Raw genomic sequence first — 27872 nt, forward strand, 5'->3', positions numbered from 1 at the left:
AGCGAGCGCTCTGTGTGTAACGGCTTCTGTGTGTGTGTGTGTGTGTGTGTGTGTGTGTATGTGTAACAGGTATCGGGCCGGACTCGTCGGACGCGACGTTGCTGTCCGCTATAGCGAGCGCTCTGTGTGTAACAGCTTCTGTGTGTGTGTGTGTGTGTGTGTGTGTGTGTGTGTGTAACAGGTATCGGGCCGGACTCGTCGGACGTGACGTTGCTGTCCGCTATAGCGAGCGCTCTCTGTGTAACGGCTTCTGTGTGTGTGTGTGTGTGTGTGTGTGTGTGTGTAACAGGTATCGGGCCGGACTCGTCGGACGCGACGCTGCTGTCCGCTATAGCGAGCGCTCTGTGTGTAACAGCTTCTGTGTGTGTGTGTGTGTGTGTGTAACAGGTATCGGGCCGGAGTCGTCGGACGTGACGTTGCTGTCCGCTATAGCGAGCGCTCTCTGTGTAACGGCTTCTGTGTGTGTGTGTGTGTGTGTGTGTGTGTAACAGGTATCGGGCCGGACTCGTCGGACGCGACGCTGCTGTCTGCTATAGCGAGCGCTCTCTGTGTAACGGCTTCTGTGTGTGTGTGTGTGTGTGTGTGTGTGTGTGTGTGTGTGTAACAGGTATCGGGCCGGACTCGTCGGACGCGACGTTGCTGTCCGCTATAGCGAGCGCTCTGTGTGTAACGGCTTCTGTGTGTGTGTGTGTGTGTAACAGGTATCGGGCCGGACTCGTCGGACGCGACGCTGCTGTCCGCTATAGCGAGCGCTCTGTGTGTAACGGCTTCTGTGTGTGTGTGTGTGTGTGTGTGTGTGTGTGTGTAACAGGTATCGGGCCGGACTCGTCGGACGCGACGCTGCTGTCCGCTATAGCGAGCGCTCTCTGTGTAACGGCTTCTGTGTGTGTGTGTGTGTGTGTAACGGGTTCTGTGTGTCTGTGTGTGTGTGTGTGTGTGTGTGTGTAACAGGTATCGGGCCGGACTCGTCGGACGCGACGCTGCTGTCTGCTATAGCGAGCGCTCTGTGTGTAACGGCTTCTGTGTGTGTGTGTGTGTGTGTGTGTGTGTGTAACAGGTATCGGGCCGGACTCGTCGGACGTGACGCTGCTGTCCGCTATAGCGAGCGCTCTGTGTGTAACGGCTTCTGTGTGTGTGTGTGTGTGTGTGTGTGTGTGTAACAGGTATCGGGCCGGACTCGTCGGACGCGACGTTGCTGTCCGCTATAGCGAGCGCTCTCTGTGTAACGGCTTCTGTGTGTGTGTGTGTGTGTGTAACGGGTTCTGTGTGTCTGTGTGTGTGTGTGTGTGTGTGTGTGTGTGTAACAGGTATCGGGCCGGACTCGTCGGACGTGACGCTGCTGTCCGCTATAGCGAGCGCTCTGTGTGTAACGGCTTCTGTGTGTGTGTGTGTGTGTGTGTGTGTGTGTGTAACAGGTATCGGGCCGGACTCGTCGGACGCGACGCTGCTGTCTGCTATAGCGAGCGCTCTGTGTGTAACGGCTTCTGTGTGTGTGTGTGTGTGTGTGTGTGTGTGTAACAGGTATCGGGCCGGACTCGTCGGACGTGACGCTGCTGTCCGCTATAGCGAGCGCTCTGTGTGTAACGGCTTCTGTGTGTGTGTGTGTGTGTGTGTAACAGGTATCGGGCCGGACTCGTCGGACGTGACGCTGCTGTCCGCTATAGCGAGCGCTCTGTGTGTAACGGCTTCTGTGTGTGTGTGTGTGTGTAACAGGTATCGGGCCGGACTCGTCGGACGCGACGCTGCTGTCCGCTATAGCGAGCGCTCTGTGTGTAACGGCTTCTGTGTGTGTGTGTGTGTGTGTGTGTGTGTGTGTGTAACAGGTATCGGGCCGGACTCGTCGGACGCGACGCTGCTGTCCGCTATAGCGAGCGCTCTCTGTGTAACGGCTTCTGTGTGTGTGTGTGTGTGTGTAACGGGTTCTGTGTGTCTGTGTGTGTGTGTGTGTGTGTGTGTGTAACAGGTATCGGGCCGGACTCGTCGGACGCGACGCTGCTGTCTGCTATAGCGAGCGCTCTGTGTGTAACGGCTTCTGTGTGTGTGTGTGTGTGTGTGTGTGTGTGTAACAGGTATCGGGCCGGACTCGTCGGACGTGACGCTGCTGTCCGCTATAGCGAGCGCTCTGTGTGTAACGGCTTCTGTGTGTGTGTGTGTGTGTGTGTGTGTGTGTAACAGGTATCGGGCCGGACTCGTCGGACGCGACGTTGCTGTCCGCTATAGCGAGCGCTCTCTGTGTAACGGCTTCTGTGTGTGTGTGTGTGTGTGTAACGGGTTCTGTGTGTCTGTGTGTGTGTGTGTGTGTGTGTGTGTGTGTAACAGGTATCGGGCCGGACTCGTCGGACGTGACGCTGCTGTCCGCTATAGCGAGCGCTCTGTGTGTAACGGCTTCTGTGTGTGTGTGTGTGTGTGTGTGTGTGTGTGTAACAGGTATCGGGCCGGACTCGTCGGACGCGACGCTGCTGTCTGCTATAGCGAGCGCTCTGTGTGTAACGGCTTCTGTGTGTGTGTGTGTGTGTGTGTGTGTGTGTAACAGGTATCGGGCCGGACTCGTCGGACGTGACGCTGCTGTCCGCTATAGCGAGCGCTCTGTGTGTAACGGCTTCTGTGTGTGTGTGTGTGTGTGTGTAACAGGTATCGGGCCGGACTCGTCGGACGTGACGCTGCTGTCCGCTATAGCGAGCGCTCTGTGTGTAACGGCTTCTGTGTGTGTGTGTGTGTGTGTGTGTGTGTGTAACAGGTATCGGGCCGGACTCGTCGGACGTGACGCTGCTGTCCGCTATAGCGAGCGCTCTGTGTGTAACAGCTTCTGTGTGTGTGTGTGTGTGTGTGTGTGTGTGTGTAACAGGTATCGGGCCGGACTCGTCGGACGTGACGCTGCTGTCCGCTATAGCGAGCGCTCTGTGTGTAACGGCTTCTGTGTGTGTGTGTGTGTGTGTGTGTGTGTGTGTGTGTAACAGGTATCGGGCCGGACTCGTCGGACGCGACGCTGCTGTCCGCTATAGCGAGCGCTCTCTGTGTAACGGCTTCTGTGTGTGTGTGTGTGTGTGTGTGTGTGTGTAACAGGTATCGGGCCGGACTCGTCGGACGTGACGCTGCTGTCCGCTATAGCGAGCGCTGTCTGTGTAACGGCTTCTGTGTGTGTGTGTGTGTGTGTGTGTGTGTGTAACAGGTATCGGGCCGGACTCGTCGGACGTGACGCTGCTGTCCGCTATAGCGAGCGCTGTCTGTGTAACGGCTTCTGTGTGTGTGTGTGTGTGTGTGTGTGTGTGTAACAGGTATCGGGCCGGACTCGTCGGACGCGACGCTGCTGTCCGCTATAGCGAGCGCTCTGTGTGTAACGGCTTCTGTGTGTGTGTGTGTGTGTGTGTGTGTGTGTGTAACAGGTATCGGGCCGGACTCGTCGGACGCGACGCTGCTGTCCGCTATAGCGAGCGCTCTGTGTGTAACGGCTTCTGTGTGTGTGTGTGTGTGTGTGTAACGGGTTCTGTGTGTCTGTGTGTGTGTGTGTGTGTAACAGGTATCGGGCCGGACTCGTCGGACGCGACGTTGCTGTCCGCTATAGCGAGCGCTCTCTGTGTAACGGCTTCTGTGTGTGTGTGTGTGTGTAACAGGTATCGGGCCGGACTCGTCGGACGCGACGCTGCTGTCCGCTATAGCGAGCGCTCTGTGTGTAACAGCTTCTGTGTGTGTGTGTGTGTGTGTGTAACAGGTATCGGGCCGGACTCGTCGGACGTGACGTTGCTGTCCGCTATAGCGAGCGCTCTCTGTGTAACGGCTTCTGTGTGTGTGTGTGTGTGTGTGTGTGTGTGTAACAGGTATCGGGCCGGACTCGTCGGACGTGACGTTGCTGTCCGCTATAGCAAGCGCTCTGTGTGTAACGGCTTCTGTGTGTGTGTGTGTGTAACAGGTATCGGGCCGGACTCGTCGGACGCGACGCTGCTGTCCGCTATAGCGAGCGCTCTGTGTGTAACGGCTTCTGTGTGTGTGTGTGTGTGTGTGTGTGTGTGTGTAACAGGTATCGGGCCGGACTCGTCGGACGTGACGTTGCTGTCCGCTATAGCGAGCGCTCTGTGTGTAACGGCTTCTGTGTGTGTGTGTGTGTGTGTAACGGGTTCTGTGTGTCTGTGTGTGTGTGTGTGTGTAACAGGTATCGGGCCGGACTCGTCGGACGCGACGTTGCTGTCCGCTATAGCGAGCGCTCTCTGTGTAACGGCTTCTGTGTGTGTGTGTGTGTGTGTGTGTGTGTGTGTAACAGGTATCGGGCCGGACTCGTCGGACGCGACGCTGCTGTCCGCTATAGCGAGCGCTCTGTGTGTAACGGCTTCTGTGTGTGTGTGTGTGTAACAGGTATCGGGCCGGACTCGTCGGACGCGACGCTGCTGTCCGCTATAGCGAGCGCTCTGTGTGTAACGGCTTCTGTGTGTGTGTGTGTGTGTGTAACGGGTTCTGTGTGTCTGTGTGTGTGTGTGTGTGTAACAGGTATCGGGCCGGACTCGTCGGACGCGACGTTGCTGTCCGCTATAGCGAGCGCTCTCTGTGTAACGGCTTCTGTGTGTGTGTGTGTGTGTAACAGGTATCGGGCCGGACTCGTCGGACGTGACGTTGCTGTCCGCTATAGCGAGCGCTCTCTGTGTAACGGCTTCTGTGTGTGTGTGTGTGTGTGTGTGTGTGTGTGTGTGTGTAACAGGTATCGGGCCGGACTCGTCGGACGCGACGCTGCTGTCCGCTATAGCGAGCGCTCTGTGTGTAACGGCTTCTGTGTGTGTGTGTGTGTAACAGGTATCGGGCCGGACTCGTCGGACGCGACGCTGCTGTCCGCTATAGCGAGCGCTCTGTGTGTAACGGCTTCTGTGTGTGTGTGTGTGTGTGTGTGTGTGTGTGTGTGTGTAACAGGTATCGGGCCGGACTCGTCGGACGTGATGTTGCTGTCCGCTATAGCGAGCGCTCTGTGTGTAACGGCTTCTGTGTGTGTGTGTGTGTAACAGGTATCGGGCCGGACTCGTCGGACGCGACGCTGCTGTCCGCTATAGCGAGCGCTCTGTGTGTAACGGCTTCTGTGTGTGTGTGTGTGTGTGTGTGTGTGTGTGTGTGTGTAACAGGTATCGGGCCGGACTCGTCGGACGTGACGTTGCTGTCCGCTATAGCGAGCGCTCTGTGTGTAACGGCTTCTGTGTGTGTGTGTGTGTGTGTGTGTGTAACAGGTATCGGGCCGGACTCGTCGGACGTGACGTTGCTGTCCGCTATAGCGAGCGCTCTGTGTGTAACGGCTTCTGTGTGTGTGTGTGTGTGTGTAACGGGTTCTGTGTGTGTGTGTGTGTGTGTGTGTGTGTGTAACAGGTATCGGGCCGGACTCGTCGGACGCGACGTTGCTGTCCGCTATAGCGAGCGCTCTCTGTGTAACGGCTTCTGTGTGTGTGTGTGTGTGTGTGTAACAGGTATCGGGCCGGACTCGTCGGACGCGACGTTGCTGTCCGCTATAGCGAGCGCTCTGTGTGTAACGGCTTCTGTGTGTGTGTGTGTGTGTGTGTGTGTGTGTAACAGGTATCGGGCCGGACTCGTCGGACGCGACGTTGCTGTCTGCTATAGCGAGCGCTCTCTGTGTGTAACGGCTTCTGTGTGTGTGTGTGTGTGTGTGTGTGTGTGTGTGTGTGTGTGTGTGTGTGTGTGTGTAACAGGTATCGGGCCGGACTCGTCGGACGCGACGTTGCTGTCTGCTATAGCGAGCGCTCTCTGTGTGTAACGGCTTCTGTGTGTGTGTGTGTGTGTGTGTGTGTGTGTGTGTGTGTGTGTGTGTGTGTGTGTAACAGGTATCGGGCCGGACTCGTCGGACGCGACGTTGCTGTCCGCTATAGCGAGCGCTCTGTGTGTAACAGCTTCTGTGTGTGTGTGTGTGTGTGTGTGTGTGTGTGTGTGTGTGTGTGTGTGTGTGTGTGTGTGTGTGTAACAGGTATCGGGCCGGACTCGTCGGACGCGACGTTGCTGTCTGCTATAGCGAGCGCTCTCTGTGTGTAACGGCTTCTGTGTGTGTGTGTGTGTAACAGGTATCGGGCCGGACTCGTCGGACGCGACGTTGCTGTCCGCTATAGCGAGCGCTCTGTGTGTAACGGCTTCTGTGTGTGTGTGTGTGTGTGTGTGTGTGTGTGTGTGTGTGTGTAACAGGTATCGGGCCGGACTCGTCGGACGCGACGTTGCTGTCCGCTATAGCGAGCGCTCTGTGTGTAACGGCTTCTGTGTGTGTGTGTGTGTGTGTGTGTGTGTGTGTGTGTGTGTGTGTGTGTGTGTGTGTGTGTAACAGGTATCGGGCCGGACTCGTCGGACGCGACGTTGCTGTCCGCTATAGCGAGCGCTCTCTGTGTGTAACGGCTTCTGTGTGTGTGTGTGTGTAACAGGTATCGGGCCGGACTCGTCGGACGCGACGTTGCTGTCCGCTATAGCGAGCGCTCTCTGTGTGTAACGGCTTCTGTGTGTGTGTGTGTGTGTGTGTGTGTGTAACAGGTATCGGGCCGGACTCGTCGGACGCGACGTTGCTGTCCGCTATAGCGAGCGCTCTGTGTGTAACGGCTTCTGTGTGTGTGTGTGTGTGTGTGTGTGTGTGTGTGTGTGTGTGTGTGTGTGTGTGTGTGTAACAGGTATCGGGCCGGACTCGTCGGACGCGACGTTGCTGTCCGCTATAGCGAGCGCTCTCTGTGTGTAACGGCTTCTGTGTGTGTGTGTGTGTAACAGGTATCGGGCCGGACTCGTCGGACGCGACGTTGCTGTCCGCTATAGCGAGCGCTCTCTGTGTGTAACGGCTTCTGTGTGTGTGTGTGTGTGTGTGTGTGTGTGTGTGTGTGTGTAACAGGTATCGGGCCGGACTCGTCGGACGCGACGCTGCTGTCCGCTATAGCGAGCGCTCTGTGTGTAACGGCTTCTGTGTGTGTGTGTAACGGCTTCTGTGTGTGTGTGTGTGTGTGTGTGTGTGTAACAGGTATCGGGCCGGACTCGTCGGACGCGACGTTGCTGTCCGCTATAGCGAGCGCTCTCTGTGTGTAACGGCTTCTGTGTGTGTGTGTGTGTGTGTGTGTGTGTGTGTGTGTGTGTGTGTGTGTGTAACAGGTATCGGGCCGGACTCGTCGGACGCGACGTTGCTGTCCGCTATAGCGAGCGCTCTCTGTGTAACGGCTTCTGTGTGTGTGTGTGTGTGTGTGTGTGTGTGTGTGTGTGTGTGTGTGTGTGTGTAACAGGTATCGGGCCGGACTCGTCGGACGCGACGTTGCTGTCCACTATAGCGAGCGCTCTGTGTGTAACAGCTTCTGTGTGTGTGTGTGTGTGTGTGTGTGTGTGTAACAGGTATCGGGCCGGACTCGTCGGACGCGACGTTGCTGTCCGCTATAGCGAGCGCTCTCTGTCTAACGGCTTCTGTGTGTGTGTGTGTGTGTGTGTGTGTGTGTGTGTGTAACAGGTATCGGGCCGGACTCGTCGGACGTGACGTTGCTGTCCGCTATAGCGAGCGCTCTCTGTGTAACGGCTTCTGTGTGTGTGTGTGTGTGTGTGTGTGTGTGTGTGTGTGTAACAGGTATCGGGCCGGACTCGTCGGACGTGACGTTGCTGTCCGCTATAGCGAGCGCTCTCTGTGTAACGGCTTCTGTGTGTGTGTGTGTGTGTGTGTGTGTGTGTGTGTGTGTGTAACAGGTATCGGGCCGGACTCGTCGGACGTGACGTTGCTGTCCGCTATAGCGAGCGCTCTCTGTGTAACGGCTTCTGTGTGTATGTGTGTGTGTAACAGGTATCGGGCCGGACTCGTCGGACGCGACGTTGCTGTCCGCTATAGCGAGCGCTCTGTGTGTAACGGCTTCTGTGTGTGTGTGTGTAACAGGTATCGGGCCGGACTCGTCGGACGCGACGTTGCTGTCCGCTATAGCGAGCGCTCTGCACATGAGCTCAGCGCCCATCACGGGTCAGACCTCCAGCGCCGCTGAGAAGAACCCCGCTATATGGCTCAACACATCCCAGCCGCTCTGCAAAGCCTTCACCGTCACTGATGAAGACATCCGGTGAGATCTGTGTGAGTGAGTGAGTGAGAGTGTGTGTGTGTGTGTGTGTGTGTGTGTGTGTGTGTGTGTTTCAGACTAACGCATCTGTGAAGAATCTAACTCCACATTACTGTATATGAAACAACAAACGAGTCTGGCAGAACTTTACTTGATGCCTTATATATAATGCATTATAAAAGTATTTTAAAGCATTGATTTTGCTTTGTAATCCACCTTATATTGCATTGTATGATCTTGTGAATAATTGTAGCCACAGTTATAATACATTGTAATAATTACACAGTCCTGTATCTTATCAAAAATAAAATATCAAATATCAACAACAATGTATCCGCTTCAGTGCACTTATCAAAATAACAAAAATAGTAGTCAAATGTCAAAAGTTTTGTATTTAATGACAAGAAAAAATATAATTTTACTGTATAATCTACAAGAAAATGTTCAAATACTCCACTTAAACACAAGTTTAATATGTTTTTTTCACAGAATCTGTAATTTTCTGTCGCTGGTTGGATGTTTCTGAAAACATCTGGTTCATGTTTGCGTTTTCTTCCGTCACTGGGCCAAGCTAATCCGCTCTGGAAGCCCATAGAAACGTGTGGTGAAAAGTTGTGAAATTTGGCACACTGATAGAGGACAGTCCCAACATTAACCACAGCAATTTTGGAGTCTCTAACTCAAACCCTCTAGCGCCACCACATGTCCAAAATTCCACATAATGCTAATAACTTTTGAACCATAAGAGCTAGAGGTGAAATAATTTTTTCATCTGATTCCTTGACTCAAGACGATTCAATTGACATCATATGACATCATGACTATGCTGGGAAAAAGTTATTAAAATCTTTTTGATATACCCAACCGTTCTCAAATAACGCGTGGACAAATTCGGCGAAGAACACGCCAAATTGGATGCGAGGCTATATCTCCGCAACGCTTTAGCGTATCGAGGCGAACTTTGGTACATGTCATCACAAGCATGACCTGAGGCTACATGCAGCGTTTCAGCTCAGCGCCACCTATGAATAAAACTCGAATGAATTGATTCTAGCCGAATCGAATGATACCCATTTTACGTTTTCTGGGCATTGGCCATTTAGAATTTTGTCATAAAATGCTGCAATTTATGCATGCATTAGCGCATCAGGACCAAGCCCTGAAGGTACGCAAAGTTTCGAAAAGTAATAAGCTACTAAATCATATTAAATGTGATTTTACAAAGATTTTTCAACCATTTTGACTAAAATAATATAAAAATGCAATTTTTTGTGCCAAAATTAGTAGGAAACAAGCATTTAATTCAGCAGATATGATGCAGGGCAGTGATATGCCTTATTATAATCACAGTTATAATAATGTCTATTCAGTTTTGCACCTTTAGAAAGTATAATGCATTACAACACATGAAAATCAAGGATATTCAGATGTAACAAGGAATCTGTAAATATTATAATGCATTTTAACTTTGGTTACGATTATTTATGAAAAGATATAATGCATTGCAATGTACATTATGAATACATTCATATTGCATTATTCAGTAGCATGCTTTCTGATGCATGTGATTTAGTCATGTCATGCAGCCGTTTCACTTTCTGTTTGGACATAAACCTGCTTGTTCAAGACATGTTTTCTGATAGGTTTGTTGTGAGATCAGCCGGCCTGTTAATATTCCTGTATAATTGAGAAGTGATGTGAAGTGAAGTTTGAAAGTGTTATGTATTCATCGAGTTCCCTCTCAGTCGAGGCGTGTCGCTCAGCGTTGGGAATCAGGCGTCACAGTTCAAGCCGAGCTGAAACTATCCCGAGGTCTCATCTGCAAGAGTCATTTCACTCCGAGGCTCTGAGGGTAAATTGGATGCTTGCTGTATGAAAAACACAAGTGAAATAAGATTTTCCTGCTGTAGTTGTTTTCTGGCTGGCTTTCCTCCAGCATACAGATGAGACGTCTAGTCCTCCGCATACACTAATAGTGGGACTGGCAAATTTGTGATCTGCAAACAAATGTTGTGTTGTGATTATAGTGGTTAAAACTCTGGCTAGAGCTGGTTAGCAGAAAGTGATCTAAACTGCTGATCTAGACTGTTTCCACTTAACCAACCAACCAACCAACCAACCAACCAACCAACCAACCAATTAACCAACCAACCAACCAACCAAATAACTAACCAATTAACCAACAAACCAACCAATTAACCAACTAAACAACCAACCAACTAACTTAACTAACCAACCAGTTAACCAACGAACTAACCAACCAACCAACCAACCAACCAATTAACCAACCAACCAGTTAACCAACCAACTAACCAACTAACCAACCAACCAACCAACCAACCAACCAACCAACCAACCAACCAGGGGCATGTTCAAGTTCAAAACGGTGCGCAACGTTTTGCTACGGTTTCCGGGTTGAACGTCATGTTTCCTGGAAACGGCGTGCACCGGTGTGCAACGGGGTTTGAGATACGTTTTCTCTTGTTTGGTGGGTGTGTCAGAACTGCAGTCCAATCAGCAGCAACATGTATATAAAGCACATGGTATTAAAGTGAACTCGCACAATGGGTTCAAGAAAAGTAATTTACAAATGTGTTCGATGCAGCTCGGTATACGCAAAAACTGAGGATATTAGAAGACATGTTTGTCGAAAGTTTTATTGTAAAAAATATAGGATATCAACATAATGATGTAGTTGTTTATATTTTTAGCTTCATTGCAAGTGTATTGGTATAGAAATAAACAATGGTAATTAAGTGCTTTTCCTAAAAATGAGAAAGAAAATACAGGGTATTAAAACAGTATGAACTACAAATAAAGTCAGTATGTGAGGCTAAATAGATGTGTTTTAGTCTGAATTAGGTAAGATGTGTGCTTCCATTTCAGTTTCCACAAATCCCTTCACTCGATTGGGATGTTCTCTTTTGTTCTGGGCGGCAAGTGCAGTAACTGTAACATCGGGCATATTTTGTAGTATTAAACACATATTTATACCGACTTCATCAGGATCAGAAAATTCTTCACAAAGAACACAAAGAATGGCCTTCTCAGCTGCCATAGTTGCAACTCTTGCGTAATCAGAACAGTGTGTTCAACGCATCACCGTTTCTGTTTAAAAAACGTTGTGCAACGTTTTGTCGGGGCTGAACGCAGCCCAGTTAACCAACAAACTAACCAACCAACCAACCAACCAACCATCCAACCAACCAACTAACGAACCAACCAGTTAACCAGCCAACCAATTAACCAAATAAACAACCAACCAATTAACTAACCAATTAACCAACAAACCATCCATCCAACCAACCAACCAGTCAACCAACCAACCAACCAACCAACCAACCAACCAATTTACCAACTAAACAACCAACCAATTAACTAACCAATTAACCATCAAACCATCCAACCAACCAACTAAACAACCAACCAATTAACCAACCAACCAAGCAACCAACCAACCAACCAACCAACCAACCAATTAACCAACTAAACAACCAACCAATTAACTAACCAATTAACCAACAAACCATCCATCCAACCAACCAACCAACCAACTAAACAACCAACCAATTAACTAACCAATTAACCATCAAACCATCCAACCAACCAACTAAACAACCAACCAACCAACCAACCAACCAACCAACCAACCAACCAATTAACCAACTAAACAACCAACCAATTAACTAACCAGTTAACCAACAAACCATCCATCCAACCAACCAACCAACCAACCAACTAAACAACCAACCAATTAACTAACCAATTAACCATCAAACCATCCAACCAACCAACTAAACAACCAACCAATTAACCAACCAACCAACCAACCAACCAACCAACCAACCAACCAATTAACCAACTAAACAACCAACCAATTAACTAACCAATTAACCAACAAACCATCCATCCAACCAACCAACCAACTAAACAACCAACCAATTAACTAACCAATTAACCATCAAACCATCCAACCAACCAACTAAACAACCAACCAATTAACCAACCAACCAACCAACCAACCAATTTACCAACTAAACAACCAACCAATTAACTAACCAATTAACCATCAAACCATCCAACCAACCAACTAAACAACCAACCAACCAACCAACCAACCAACCAATTAACCAACTAAACAACCAACCAATTAACTAACCAATTAATTAACCAACCAACCAACCAATTTACCAACTAAACAACCAACCAATTAACCATCAAACCATCCAACCAACCAACTAAACAATCAACCAATTAACCAAGCAACCAATTAACCAACTAAACAACCAACCAATTAACCAAGCAACCAACCAAGCAACCAATTAACCAACTAAACAACCAACCAATTAACCAACAAACTATCCATTCAACCAACCATCCATCCAACCAACCAACCAACCAACCAATTTACCAACTAAACAATCAACCAATTAACTAACCAATTAACCATCAAACCATCCAACCAACCAACTAAACAACCAACCAATTAACCAGCACAAAAAACAATTAAAAACAAACAAACAAAATAAAAACAAACAAATAAAACAAACAAAAAACAAGCAAATAAAAACAAACAAACAAATAAAATTGACATTAATATTTAAATAATGTTAAAAAAGATATATAGTGCTTATATTTCTATGAGCGGTTAGAAGTTAAGATAATTGATTTGAAAATAAACCTTATATTTTAATGGGTGTGAGTTTGAGGCTGTTGTAAGTTATGAAAAAAAAAAGTATAAGTATAATGTGATGATATAATGTGTGCTTTAAACACGTTTTTCCTGACAGATTTTGTTCATATATGGTTAAAATCTTCTAAGTAATATTAATAAGTTTTAAATGGTGATATTTCTGAGATGCAGTGGGTCAGTATCAGTGCTGTGATTTAGTTGTTCTCATCAATAGTTCTGTTACTGTTGACACACAGATATGTTTCCTAAACTGAAATATGACTGGAAATGTAAAAATCTCTCACCAGTTCAATGTGTGAACACAGTTTTCCAGTCCTGAACACTAGAGGGCAGTAGATGCACACATGGCACTGGAGTAGAGGAAGGAAAGGCCTGAGAGATTAAAAAAACAGGAAAAATCCCAGATGTTAAAATGAGCAACGGTCCTGTCGAGTGGACGAGGCCTCAGTCATCATGTGCTTTACTCTTTATTCCTGTCTTCATATATAGAGATTTATTCCTGTCTTCATATATAGAGGTGTGTGTCCGTTCTGGCGTTCGGAGGGAAATGCAGGAATGTCATCGAGTTCATGGATCTGATCATTATAATTCAGGACACACACGAGCAGCAAACGCTTGTTCCTTCCTCTGTGTGTCGTAATGGTTCTGATGGTGATGCTGGGTTATATAAGAGGAAACCAGGAGCAGTGACTAACAAGCTTCCATTAGAGTGAGTGAGTGAGTGAGTGTGTGTGTGAGAGCGAGTGAGTGTGTGTGTGTGTGTGAGAGCGAGTGAGTGAGTGAGTGAGTGAGTGAGTGTGTGTGTGTGTGTGTGAGAGTGAGTGAGTGTGTGTGTGTGTGTGTGTGTGTGTGTGTGTGTGTGTGTGTGAGAGAGTGTGAGTGTGTGTGTGTGTGTGAGAGCGAGTGAGTGTGTGTGTGTGAGAGCGAGTGAGTGTGTGTGTGTGTGTGTGTGTGTGTGTGTGTGTGTGTTACTGTAAAGCATCTGATCCCGATCAGGCCTGATTCCAGAACAAGGAAACATATTACACTTATATTTCCGCTGAATGCCACTTATTAATGTGAGTCAAGATGCATCATTTTCATTTCCCTCCGTCTCTGACCTTTTCATTTAAAGACATAATTCATCCAAACATGATCGTTCTGTCCGCATGTCCTCTTCCTCGTGTCGCCACACTCCTGTATGACCGACACTCTCTTCTGTGGGACACAAAATATGATATTCTGAAGAATATTGGAAACCAAACAGCATTGGCAATAATGTCAGGGTTATTATTGTTAACTAAAACTAAAACTATTGAAAACATTTATATTTAAATAAAGATAAAATGAAATAAAATGATTTTGCCTTGAGAACAAACTGAAATAATTTGAAACACTAAAATAAATAAAACTCACTGCACTGAAATGAATGTAAAGTCAATATAAATAGTAAAAATGACAAATGCACATAACAAAATTACACTAAAAACTACAAATGTGAAAATACATTCTAAATCAAAACATTTAAAAAATATATTCATATTTAAATAATTTTGGAGACATTTCTTAAAATATCTTTTGTGTTCCACAGGAGACAGACGGTCATACGGGTCTGGAACGACATGAATGATCATTTTTGTGTCTTTTATTATTCCTTTAAATCGTCTGATTTCAGGCTGTGCCTTTAAGACGTGTTTATGTGAACGAGAGTGTGTGTGTGTGTAACAGTTTAGTTCACACTGTTGAGCTGCTGAACCTCAGTAGGTGTTAATGTGTGAATATGTTGGTGAGCTCATGGCTGTGGTGTTATTAACAGAATTTTTTTATGGATTTTCGGCTGATCCGCGAACCACAGCCACGAGAAACACGTTGCTAGTTTCATTTTTAATTAGATGGGAACTATTTTAGAGATATTTCAGATGTTTCCCCCATCTGACTCATATTCGCCATCTCAACCATATTCTCACAACGATCATTTTTAATGATCCACTTTCAGTGACGCTCGTGTCTGATTCACACAGCACTTGCTCTGCAGTCAGTCTCTGAGTTTGCTAATGAGACGTGTTGTTAATTATGAGTGAAACATCCTGTCATCATGGTGTGTCAGACAGGGTGAAATGCATTTATTGAGTCATCAGAGATTCAATTAGGATAAATATTAGGGATGCACGATATATCGGCCATCATATCGGTATCGGTCGATATCGGTTTATTTTTTTTAATTATCGACCTGATAAGAATATTTGTCTGATATATTAAAGCTGATAAATAATGTATTATTTCCTTCAGCTGAGACTCTTCAGATGCGACTGTTCAACATGATGATTATGAATTGCTTGAAATATGATTGAAATCACTTCAAAAAAGGAAAACACAGTTCAGTGCAACATGTGCAAGTCTGTCATATCGGCTACAGAACATGATCATGAGAACATTATAACTGTGTGTTTGAGACGTGGATTATAATGGTGAGACTTTTGTGTTTGTAATAAGGCTCTCAAAAATTATATAAAGGTTTAGATTTATCGGCCGATATATCGGTTATCAGCTTTCAAATATAAAGAATTATCGGTTATCGGTATTGGCCAACATTTTCATATCGGTGCATCCCTACTAAATATACTTGTGTTATTATATTTGCATTATTACATTCACTAGTTAACTAGAAAACAGGCATTCTTTTATTATTTTACTCTTGTTATATTATTTAAAATGAATGGATTGAGGGATGCTGAGAAGGCTGAAGGGGGAAGGTAGTGAACGGTGTGTGTTTGAGGGAGACAGAGACAGAGGACGGAGGGTTTGTGTTGTGTGTGTGTGTTTGAGGGTCAGAGGTCATGAGAGATTGATTGACAGGCCTGAGGGGGGGTGAGACGCAGATAAAGTGAGGTCAGTGTTTTGTGTTTGACTTCATCCCTCTCTCTCTCTCCTCTGGGAGCAGGAGCTGAAGGCCCATCAGGGTGTGTGTGTGTGTGTGTGTGTGTTTGACTCTCTCTCTCTCTCTCTCTCTCTCTCCCCTCAGGGAGCAGGAGCTGAAGGTCCATCAAGCCCGGCTCAGTCTGGAAGAAGCTCTGATGGCCGACACTTTGGCCCGGGCCGCCGAGTCCAGTCGAGACCCCGAGGGCCGAGCGCCGTAGAGAACCGACAGGTGAGATACTGAGCGAATTTAAAGGGATAGTTCTCCCAAAAATGAAAATCAGCCCATGATTTACTCTCCCTCAACTCATCCTAGGTGTATATGACATTCTTCTTTCAGACGAACACAATCAGAGTTATATTAAAAAATGTCCTGGCTCTTCCAAGCTTTATAGTGGCAGTAAATGGGTGTATGTCTTTGGAAGTCCATCAAAGCGTATCTGTCCATCATAAAAGTGCATCTGTCCATCATAAAAGTGCATCTATCAATCATAAAAGTGCATCTGTCCATCATAAAAGTGCATCTGTCCATCATAAAAGTGCATCTATCAATCATAAAAGTGCATCTCTCCATCATAAAAGTGCATCTATCATCATAAAAGTGCATCTATCATCATAAAAGTGCATCTGTCCATCATAAAAGTGCATCTATCATCATAAAGTGCATCTGTCCGTCATAAAAGTGCAACTGTCAATCATAAAAGTGCATCTGTCATCATAAAAGTGCATCTGTCATCATAAAAGTGCATCTGTCATCATAAAAGTGCATCTATCATCATAAAAGTGCAACTGTCAATCATAAAAGTGCATCTATCCATCATAAAAGTGCAACTGTCAATCATAAAAGTGCATCTGTCATCATAAAAGTGCATCTATCATCATAAAAGTGCAACTGTCAATCATAAAAGTGCATCTATCCATCATAAAAGTGCAACTGTCAATCATAAAAGTGCAACTGTCAATCATAAAAGTGCATCTGTCCATCATAAAAGTGCAACTGTCAATCATAAAAGTGCAACTGTCAATCATAAAAGTGCATCTGTCCATCATAAAAGTGCATCTGTCCATCATAAAAGTGCAACTGTCCATCATAAAAGTGCATCTATCCATCATAAAAGTGCATCTGTCCATCATAAAAGTGCATCTGTCCATCATAAAAGTGCATCTGTCCATCATAAAAGTGCATCTGTCATCATAAAAGTGCAACTGTCCATCATAAAAGTGCATCTATCCATCATAAAAGTGCATCTGTCCATCATAAAAGTGCATCTATCATCATAAAAGTGCATCTGTCCATCATAAAAGTGCATCTGTCCATCATAAAAGTGCATCTGTCCATCATAAAAGTGCATCTGTCCATCATAAAAGTGCATCTGTCATCATAAAAGTGCATCTATCCATCATAAAAGTGCATCTGTCCATCATAAAAGTGCATCTGTCCATCATAAAAGTGCATCTGTCATCATAAAAGTGCAACTGTCCATCATAAAAGTGCATCTATCCATCATAAAAGTGCATCTGTCCATCATAAAAGTGCATCTATCATCATAAAAGTGCATCTGTCCATCATAAAAGTGCATCTGTCATCATAAAAGTGCATCTATCCATCATAAAAGTGCATCTGTCCATCATAAAAGTGCATCTGTCCATCATAAAAGTGCAACTGTCAATCATAAAAGTGCAACTGTCAATCATAAAAGTGCATCTGTCCATCATAAAAGTGCATCTGTCCATCATAAAAGTGCAACTGTCCATCATAAAAGTGCATCTATCCATCATAAAAGTGCATCTGTCCATCATAAAAGTGCATCTGTCCATCATAAAAGTGCATCTGTCCATCATAAAAGTGCATCTGTCATCATAAAAGTGCAACTGTCCATCATAAAAGTGCATCTATCCATCATAAAAGTGCATCTGTCCATCATAAAAGTGCATCTATCATCATAAAAGTGCATCTGTCCATCATAAAAGTGCATCTGTCATCATAAAAGTGCATCTATCCATCATAAAAGTGCATCTGTCATCATAAAAGTGCATCTGTCCATCATAAAAGTGCATCTATCATCATAAAAGTGCATCTGTCCATCATAAAAGTGCATCTGTCATCATAAAAGTGCATCTATCCATCATAAAAGTGCATCTGTCCATCATAAAAGTGCATCTATCATCATAAAAGTGCATCTGTCCATCATAAAAGTGCATCTGTCATCATAAAAGTGCATCTGTCAATCCATCATAAAAGTGCATCTGTCATCATAAAAGTGCATCTATCCATCATAAAAGTGCATCTGTCCATCATAAAAGTGCATCTGTCCATCATAAAAGTGCATCTATCCATCATAAAAGTGCATCTGTCCATCATAAAAGTGCATCTATCATCATAAAAGTGCATCTGTCCATCATAAAAGTGCATCTGTCATCATAAAAGTGCATCTGTCAATCCATCATAAAAGTGCATCTGTCATCATAAAAGTGCATCTATCCATCATAAAAGTGCATCTGTCCATCATAAAAGTGCATCTGTCATCATAAAAGTGCATCTGTCCATCATAAAAGTGCATCTATCATCATAAAAGTGCATCTATCCATCATAAAAGTGCATCTGTCCATCATAAAAGTGCATCTATCATCATAAAAGTGCATCTGTCCATCATAAAAGTGCATCTATCATCATAAAAGTGCATCTGTCCATCATAAAAGTGCATCTGTCCATCATAAAAGTGCATCTATCCATCATAAAAGTGCATCTGTCATCATAAAAGTGCATCTGTCCATCATAAAAGTGCATCTGTCATCATAAAAGTGCATCTATCCATCATAAAAGTGCATCTATCCATCATAAAAGTGCATCTGTCCATCATAAAAGTGCATCTGTCATCATAAAAGTGCATCTATCCATCATAAAAGTGCATCTATCATCATAAAAGTGCATCTGTCCATCATAAAAGTGCATCTGCCATCATAAAAGTGCATCTATCATCATAAAGTGCATCTGTCCGTCATAAAAGTGCATCTGTCATCATAAAAGTGCATCTATCCATCATAAAAGTGCATCTGTCATCATAAAAGTGCATCTATCATCATAAAGTGCATCTGTCCATCATAAAAGTGCATCTGTCATCATAAAAGTGCATCTATCCATCATAAAAGTGCATCTGTCCATCATAAAAGTGCATCTATCATCATAAAAGTGCATCTGTCCATCATAAAAGTGCATCTGTCCATCATAAAAGTGCATCTATCATCATAAAGTGCATCTGTCCGTCATAAAAGTGCAACTGTCAATCATAAAAGTGCATCTGTCATCATAAAAGTGCATCTGTCATCATAAAAGTGCATCTATCCATCATAAAAGTGCATCTGTCCATCATAAAAGTGCATCTATCATCATAAAAGTGCATCTGTCCATCATAAAAGTGCATCTGTCATCATAAAAGTGCATCTGTCCATCATAAAAGTGTATCTATCCATCATAAAAGTGCATCTATCCATCATAAAAGTGCATCTATCATCATAAAAGTGCATCTGTCCATCATAAAAGTGCATCTGTCATCATAAAAGTGCATCTGTCCATCATAAAAGTGTATCTATCCATCATAAAAGTGCATCTATCCATCATAAAAGTGCATCTATCCATCATAAAAGTGCATCTATCATCATAAAAGTGCATCTGTCCATCATAAAAGTGCATCTATCATCATAAAAGTGCATCTGTCCATCATAAAAGTGCATCTGTCATCATAAAAGTGCATCTGTCCATCATAAAAGTGTATCTATCCATCATAAAAGTGCATCTATCCATCATAAAAGTGCATCTATCCATCATAAAAGTGCATCTATCATCATAAAAGTGCATCTGTCCATCATAAAAGTGCATCTGTCATCATAAAAGTGCATCTGTCCATCATAAAAGTGTATCTATCCATCATAAAAGTGCATCTGTCCATCATAAAAGTGTATCTATCCATCATAAAAGTGCATCTATCCATCATAAAAGTGCATCTGTCCATCATAAAAGTGCATCTATCCATCATAAAGTGTATCTATCATCATAAAAGTGCATCTATCCATCATAAAGTGCTCCACAGGCTCTGCGGGGGTTAATAAAGGCCTTCTGAAGTGAAGTGATGTGTTTGTGTGAGAAAAATATTCATATTTAAAACTTTATCGACTAAAATAACTAGCTTTCGGTAAACTTCATACACCTAGGACGGCTTCAGGGAGAGTAAATCTTGGACTTATTTTCAGTTTTGGGTGAACCGTCCCTTTAAGAGATTTTACTCACACAACAGTGCTAAAGCTGAAGCCTCAGTAAACTAGTCCAGGTCCAGATCTCCCATGATGAGAACAATATCCTGGCCAATCAGAATTCAGGATCACTTTAAAAACATGAGCTGTGTTTCATCCGAACGCAAGTGTCATCTTAAGAGTGAGTCCCAATCGAAGGGAACAAGAGGTTTGAAGAAAAGAAAAGTGATCAAAGCTGAATGTTCAGCATCATTACTCCAGTCTTCAGTGTCACATGATCCAGTGTCACTCTAATATGAGGATTTGATGCTCAACATTTATGATTATTATCAGTGTTGGAATCAGTTGTGCTGCTTCAGATTTCCGCGTGATGACGTTTCAGGGTGTTTCGAGTGAATATATTCAATTTATATACACACTACACACTACACACTTCACAGGGAACAGTGAACACTACACACTACACAGGGAACAGTGAACACTACACACTACACAGGGAACAGTGAACACTACACACTACACAGGGAACAGTGAACACTACACACTACACAGGGAACAGTGAACACTACACACTACACAGGGAACAGTGAACACTACACACTACACAGGGACCCAGTCCAGCGAGTTATTTTTAGAGTCGTGTTTACAGTCTTGGGGAATTTAATATTTCATCACAAGTATGTTAATGAAACACCCACACGCACGCACACACACACGCACGCACACACGCGCACGCACACACACACACACACACACAGGGCTCAGAGTGATTGTGGAGAGCTGCTGATGATGGAAACGTGCAGAAGTGTGTGTCTCTGTCATGAAATATTCACGGGCTCATTAACACACGCGTGTGAAGAGAGTCGCATCACTTCATCCTCGTCCTCCTCGCTCACCTCTTCATCCTCGTCCTCCTCGCTCACCTCTTCATCATCATTCTGCACTGATTCTCCTTTAAAGGGAATTAATAGTTAATATTCCTTCATTCCCCCAGCCGTCAGCGCTCTTCAGACGCGTGTGTGTGTTCACCGTATCAGAACTGAAGATCTGTGGCTCTTCTGAATGCTGATGTTCGTCGACAGAAACACTTTCCTCAATAATCCGTTCGTCACTGCGTCACTAAAAAACTTGCCACTAAAAGACTAGACTTAGTCTGATTGTGTGTGTGTGTGTGTGTGTGTAATGTGGGATTTATGGATTTTATTGACAAATGACATAAAAAAATCTTATTTTTTCAACTTTCCCATTCATTTTCAATGTGGGATCCGTTTGGACCCCGAAGACAAATGTTTTTTTTAAACTTATTTATTTATTTTTAACATACCTTTAGAACAACCGAATCAAGCCCAGTTTTGTGTGTGTGTTTAGACAGATAATGTAGTTTCATGTCACTGAGATATAGTGTTAGTTAGGTTTCTTGCACCAAGAACATTTGAGTATTTTGATCATTTCCACTGTCTCTGACCTTTACAGTCAGGCTGTTTTTGCTACTGTACCTTTAAGACGTTTATATGTATTTATGCATGCAGCTGATCTCTTCTATGATTGGCTGCATGTGGGCGGTCATATGTTAATGAGCTCATGATGTCATATGTATATTCCCAGATGAATGCACAGGTGAAGCTCAGTGGAATGTTACACGTCTTCCTTGTTTTGCGAGTAGATGTTGAAGTCTCCGTGGGATTGGGTTTGTTTACGAGGGGATTCTGATGTGAATGCAGAAGAGCTTCAGCTTCCCGACACGAAACACAATTTAAATACAAATTAGCCAGCGCACAGAAACCAATAGCATCTGCATGAGTTCCACAGGCGGGTCACATGATAAACGAGTCTGTCCAGAGGATGTTTCCTCTCATTTAAACCAGTTTGCACACACTCCCTCGCTGTCGTGTGTGTGTGTTTGAGTTTCTCCTTCATTTATTACTGACTGAGTTATTATAATGAACAAAACTATAAAAAACTAACTTGAAATATAACAGGCCTGTATGCTAACTGAAGTTAAGTTAAAAGGTGACACTTTACAGTAAGGATTAGCAATGAAAATACTTCTAAAGCATTTATTCATATTAGTTTGTTCATTTCAACATTTAATTCAGTTATACAGACGTATTTAAAAAATACAAACTCAAAAACTACTTAATTAAATGTCTCTCAACTACCCTCGGATAATATTCATATTTATATTTTGAAGGCGTGACGTTTTATCGGTTCATGCTCGTGAATTTTGCCATTTAAAAGTGTTACTAATGAAATAAAAGGATGTTTTCCCTTTGATGTACTAAAATAACTCAAACTAAGGAAATGACAAAACAGCTCAATTTCAATTTGAACGAAGATGAAAATAAATGTATATAAACAGCGATACTAAATAACCCTGGCGTTGGGATTTCAGTCGTTTATTGTGAATCTTTTCATCTTTTCATCATTTATTTCTTCTTGAATTAGTTGCATTTTTGCATTTCTTCTCGTTCAGACCATAAAATGGAACACAATCATTCTTTCACATAATTGCTCTGATATTAATGTTTTATCAGTTAATTGCAGACAGAGCGTCGCTTCATTCGCTGACTTCTAATTACAACATGTTTAGACACGCGTGTTCGAGGATTCAGAGTCGTTTCACACGCCGAGTCTCTCTAACTCGTTACAGTGAGGTCTCATCTGTCAACATCAACAATATTAATACATCTTAATGTTCATCTCAACATTTACCAATGCATTTTTTTCAGTCAAAAGTTATAGTATCTGTTAATATTATCTAATGGACCTGAACTAACAATGAACAATTTTGTTCTACTAATGTTAACAGAGATTAATACGTACTGTAACACATGTATTGGTTATTGTTAGTTAATGCATTAACTAATGTTAGTTAATAGGACGTTATTGTTAAATGTTACCTAGAAATTCATACAACTGTATATTTTACTAAAGCAGAGTTTGTAAAGATAAACTTTAAAGGCTTGTTTGAAAGTAGTTTTTTATTATGTTTGAAATGCCACTTAGAGAGATTTGTGTTTAGTCGATGTATTTCGTCATATTGATTACATTAACTTGTGTGGATCAGGGTGGAAGAACACTTCATTTCCCATAATGCATCGCCTGTGTTGAATTTCTTTAAAGTCCCCCTGTGGTGTAAATCCAGCTTTTAATGTTGTTTATGTGTCTATGTGGTGTTTTTAATCCGCTTTAAGACAAAGCATGTGTAAGTTCATAAGTCGACACCATTGCTGAGTATTTCCTCCTTAAAACTGCAGTGAACCAAAGACAGTCTCAAAAACACGCTTTGAAATCGCTGGTGTTTCTGACGTCACAAACTACCTTGTAACCAATCAGATCAACGTGTGATCGTCAACCAGTGGATCTCTGAGCTGAGTGAGTGAGTGGAGGCGGGGCTCATTTGCATATTCATAGAACCGCGCATACTAAATGAGGTGAGGGTGTCGAGTTACATTCAAGATATTTTAAGGCATGAATTTATTTTTATTTTTTTTATAAAGAAAAAAGCGTTTAAATGTCGTTTTGGTGATTTAAAGATGAGTTTTAAGGGATGAAATGATTCACTACAGGGGGACTTTAAATTACTATTATCACTATTTAGCAAGTGTGTTTCAAAAAGCTGTGTTTAAAGTCTGTATTGACACATTCTACCATCTACCACTTCCTTCCACTGTAGAAAAATGAAGCCAAAATATCCCAGAAACGGTATTTGCGATGACATCATGTGGAGCCCGAAGTCCCGCCCACTCTCATCGTTTGCACAGCTGTCAATCATTACACCACACCCTGGTTTCATAGCATCGAATAACTAACTAAAACCAAACTTATTGGACAAACGAACACTTGAACATGCGTCAGCGTGATGAGAACTACCTAAACTGACAGAAACCATCTTCAGAAAATGTAACTGGATATTTAGTTTGGCTCGCGTCCCATTGGATTACATGGAGAGGGCGGGGTTTATGAGCTATACTGCAGCCGGCCACCAGGGGGCGATCGAGATCACTTTTCAAGGTCGAGTTACTTCTTATCGTCTCCCGAAGGAGAACCTTGTGTTAGATGAGAGATGAGAACTGCTGCAACGTCAACCCACCAAAAACATCCATCATTCCACATTAAACATTCTTCCCTAAACTAAATAAAAACACTGTTCTTAAATAAAGAAAATAAAAAGATTAACACTTTTAGTTCATAAATTACCTAAAAAGCATGCAACTCCTATAGTCGTATTACCTCTAATCCGCCAACAACACATACAGTTGTATTACTGGAGTTGCTTATTAACCAGTTTTGTCGACAATGGAACAAAGGAATGTTTGTAGGGATTATGCTTGCGTAACGGGACCCTGGATCTCCTCCCAGAGTTCATCAGCACACACACAACACATGTGACGGGCCCGGTAAAATCTTATTGGCATCTTATAGACATCTCACAAATATCTTTTCAGGACGTTTGCTGCACACTTGGTTTCTACATGATAATAACGAGCCTGAAAGCATAAAACGTGCAAGCTAAGGTTACTGACTGACCAAACTCGCAGCTTTATAATATTATACAAGCGCTCTGTTTGTGGTGCCGTGTGTGTGTGTGTAATTAATGCTTCACACAAACTCTTAAATTGTAGGGCAGTTTGTGTTAATTACCCCCTTTATCCTGAAATCTCGGCGTAAGTGAAAAGCTTCTGCTAATGAAGATGCTAATTACCCGCGCGGCTCGCGGACTGATTGAACACGCCTCTGTGATGGACCCGCATTAAAACCTAAAAGCACTGATATTTATGTACATTTACACGTTACATTTTCTCTGCGTGTGCGTGATTTGTGTTTTCTGATGTGATTAAAAACACATTTTATGATGATTAGGTTTAATTGTGCTTGTAAATATGTTCCCTTTATCAGACGAAATTACTGCGGAAAACATTCAAACAGAGTTAAGTGTTTTAATAGCATTTATTTAAAATTGAATATGGCAGCTTGCTGTACAGAATGAATTAAAGCCATTAAGTAGAAATCATGTTTACAGTGGTGGGTCTATTTATTTCACTGTGATGAACAATAAAACACACGATTTGAAAAGTGTGTTACTGTAAATGCGAGTGTGTGTGTTCAAAGCAGCTTTACAGAAAATCATGATGTTATTGTTTATAATATCTTCAGATTACAGTTGGATGATAATAAAGTTACATTTTGAGACGATACAAACAATCATAGTTAAGATTTATATATGTAGTATTAATCACTTTAAGAGACTTGACTGTTTTAGATAAAGTTGGACATGCTTGTATACTATGTAACTTTAAATAAAGAGCTGGGCGATAATATAGTCACACTTTTGCGACGAAATAAACACTCACAGAGCCAAGATTTCCTATATAGTGTATATTTGGCTTTACATTGAGTATATTTTGTCGATGGAGTTTTTATAAATGCAGTTCAGCTTCATTTCATCTCCGTCTGTGTCTCTCCCCTTTCACTCGTTCGTCTCGAGTGTATTTCATATAACAGATCTGTGTGAATCTCGTTTTAACGTCTGATCTTTCCGTCTGACAGCCGGATCCCGTCTGTGTGTTTTACAAAAGCACAAGGGTTATCTCATTATAAGTTTACTATAGTGGACATTTGGAGGTTTATTGCGCATTATAAAGCCGCTAGTTGTGTTGCGATTGGTCAGTCCAGTGTCCCGATGTAGCAACTACTAACTTACTTTACATGAGTTTTCATTTACTGATGCTGAATTAACAGACGGCACAGATGATCGCTGGGCCAAACAGAGTTTTCGATATTCTTTTGTGTTCAAAACTTATGATGATGTGAATTTAACGATGTTGTCCTGAAATCAGATTAGCTGCTATATTTTGGTAGAACCTTAATCTGTTGAAATGAAACTTGGTGCACTTCATCAGCACCATGATCTGAGGGTACATGCCAACTTTGGGAACAGCGCCACCCACTGCTCATGAAAAATGGCTACGTTTGTTCAGAACTTAAAATTAGACAGCATCTGTTAACTTGCACATTCACTGATGCTGAATTAACATGTATTTTTCAGATTTCTTTGAAATATACTGTATTCCTTTCTCCCGCTATTACTCTTTAAAATTTTGTCATATTCATACCCAAATTGGCTCAGATGATCACTGGGCAAATGTCTGAACAGAATTTGAATATTGTTTTGTGTTCAAAAGTTATGATGATGTGAATTTAACAATGTCGACCCCAAATTATATTAAGAGCTGTATTTTGGTAATACTTTAATCTATTGAAAGAAAATTTGGTGCACTTCATCAGCATCATGATCTGAAGGTACATGCCAAATTTCAGAACGGCGCCACCTACTGGTCATGAAAAACGCAATTTTTAATAAATCAATCAGAGAGCATCTATTAACGTAGTTTACACGAATTGCACTTTCATTGATGCTGAATTTACATTTATTTCTTTGAGCACTGGAGCACACTTAGTCCTGAATAGTAATCTGACAGTTTTAGGGTCTCTCGGACCAACTCTATAGCGCCACCACCAGTTCAAAAATAAATTTTCTTTTTGTTTTAACTTTTGAACCGTTTGTTCTAGAGACAAAAGTCTTAGTACACCTGATTCCTCTCATCATGCTGCTCACATTCAATATCTTACATTAAGACTCCACCCATTACGGCAGTCGCCATTTTGAAATATCCTGTATTCCTTTTTCCTCCGCCAAATTTTGTCCGATTCTTACCCAAATTGACTCAGATGATCAGTGGACAGAATTTTGATATTAATTTATGTTCAGAAGTTATGATGATGGGAAGTTAACGAAATTAGATGAACTGCTATATTTTGGTTATACTTTAATCTATTAAAATGAAACTTGGTGCACTTCATCAGCTCCATAATCTAAGAGTACATGCCAAATCTGGGAACAGCGCCACCTACTGCTCATGAAAAATGGCCATTTTTGTTCAGAAAAGCATAGAGCATCTATTAACTTACTTTGCACGTTCATTGATGGTGAATTATCGTTTATTTTCCAGATTTCTTTGTGCACTGGAGTCACGTGGACGTCCTGGAAATGATGTCATCAGTCTGCGTCAACAGCGGCTGAACCAAGCACACGTTCATAATCCATTACAGATAGCTTCAACCAAGGCCTTTTTCAACTAGAGCATATATTTTGATGTACATATCTATATATAATTGAGAACAATGTGTCAGACAGAAGTCACTAGACAGAAAATACAGCTTTTTTTAATGGACAAATGCAGAGCAATAACTCCTCATGTCAATTCAGGTGACCGTCGCTGGATTTGTATTGCAAATTATTTTTACTTTTGTTGTCGTTGTCGTTGGTCGTACGGGATGTGCTCTCTTCAGGGTTTGTAACAAATAATTAATACATTTACAAACGTATGAATGAAAAACTGCTTATTTAAGAAAAAATTTTATACCTTGAGATAAAGATGTGTAAATTTCTTGCATCATTCTAGAGAAATAAATGATTATATTCACAAATATGCTCTTATGTTTTACTTCAACAGACATTTACGTTTTATTCTACAACATACAACTGATGATGCTTTAAAATGTTTAGAGTGGTTTGAAGAAGTTCAGCACTGTGTAATATATATATATATATATATATCTTGTGATTTTTGGTCGTGTATCTAGTATGGTGTTGATTCTCTATGATGTGCGTTTAATGTCTTTATGAAATGCTCTTATTTTTAAATGCCACTTGTATTTGTTGAAGAAATGATTCAAAGTTACAAAGCACGAAATTAGTCTGGAACTCATAATTACACGTTCGTATTAACGCTGCCACATCTGATTAGTAGCCTGACTGACTGGAGCTGATTTTATGGAGGAGTGAATGAACAAATCACAGTATCGTAATGAATTACATTTCATACGCTTTAACACTCCTGCTCATTTATAAATAGCAGTGTTTATAATCCAGTGATTTGCATTATTGATGCGATGTCACATTGTAGCGACTGTCTCTCATACGAGTGAATAATGTCTCTCCG

The 27872-nt window shown here is 42.9% G+C and overlaps 1 protein-coding gene across 1 annotated transcript in view; it reads left to right on the plus strand.

Annotated features, from left to right (window-relative positions):
- The window catches only part of mbd2 (methyl-CpG binding domain protein 2), a 49013-nt gene extending 21659 nt beyond the window's left edge, over nucleotides 1-27354 (plus strand). The window contains exons 5-7 of the mRNA XM_084412768.1: nucleotides 7856-8033; nucleotides 15725-15850; nucleotides 26880-27354. Of these exons, the coding sequence (XP_084268894.1) occupies nucleotides 7856-8033; nucleotides 15725-15839 (293 nt within the window). The 3' untranslated portion in view covers nucleotides 15840-15850; nucleotides 26880-27354. The remainder of the gene's footprint in view (nucleotides 1-7855; nucleotides 8034-15724; nucleotides 15851-26879) is intronic.
- The last annotated feature ends 518 nt before the right edge of the window (nucleotides 27355-27872 follow it).

Source organism: Rutilus rutilus (assembly GCF_951802725.1).
Source record: "Rutilus rutilus genome assembly, chromosome: 7".
NCBI classification, from domain to species: domain Eukaryota; kingdom Metazoa; phylum Chordata; class Actinopteri; order Cypriniformes; family Leuciscidae; genus Rutilus; species Rutilus rutilus.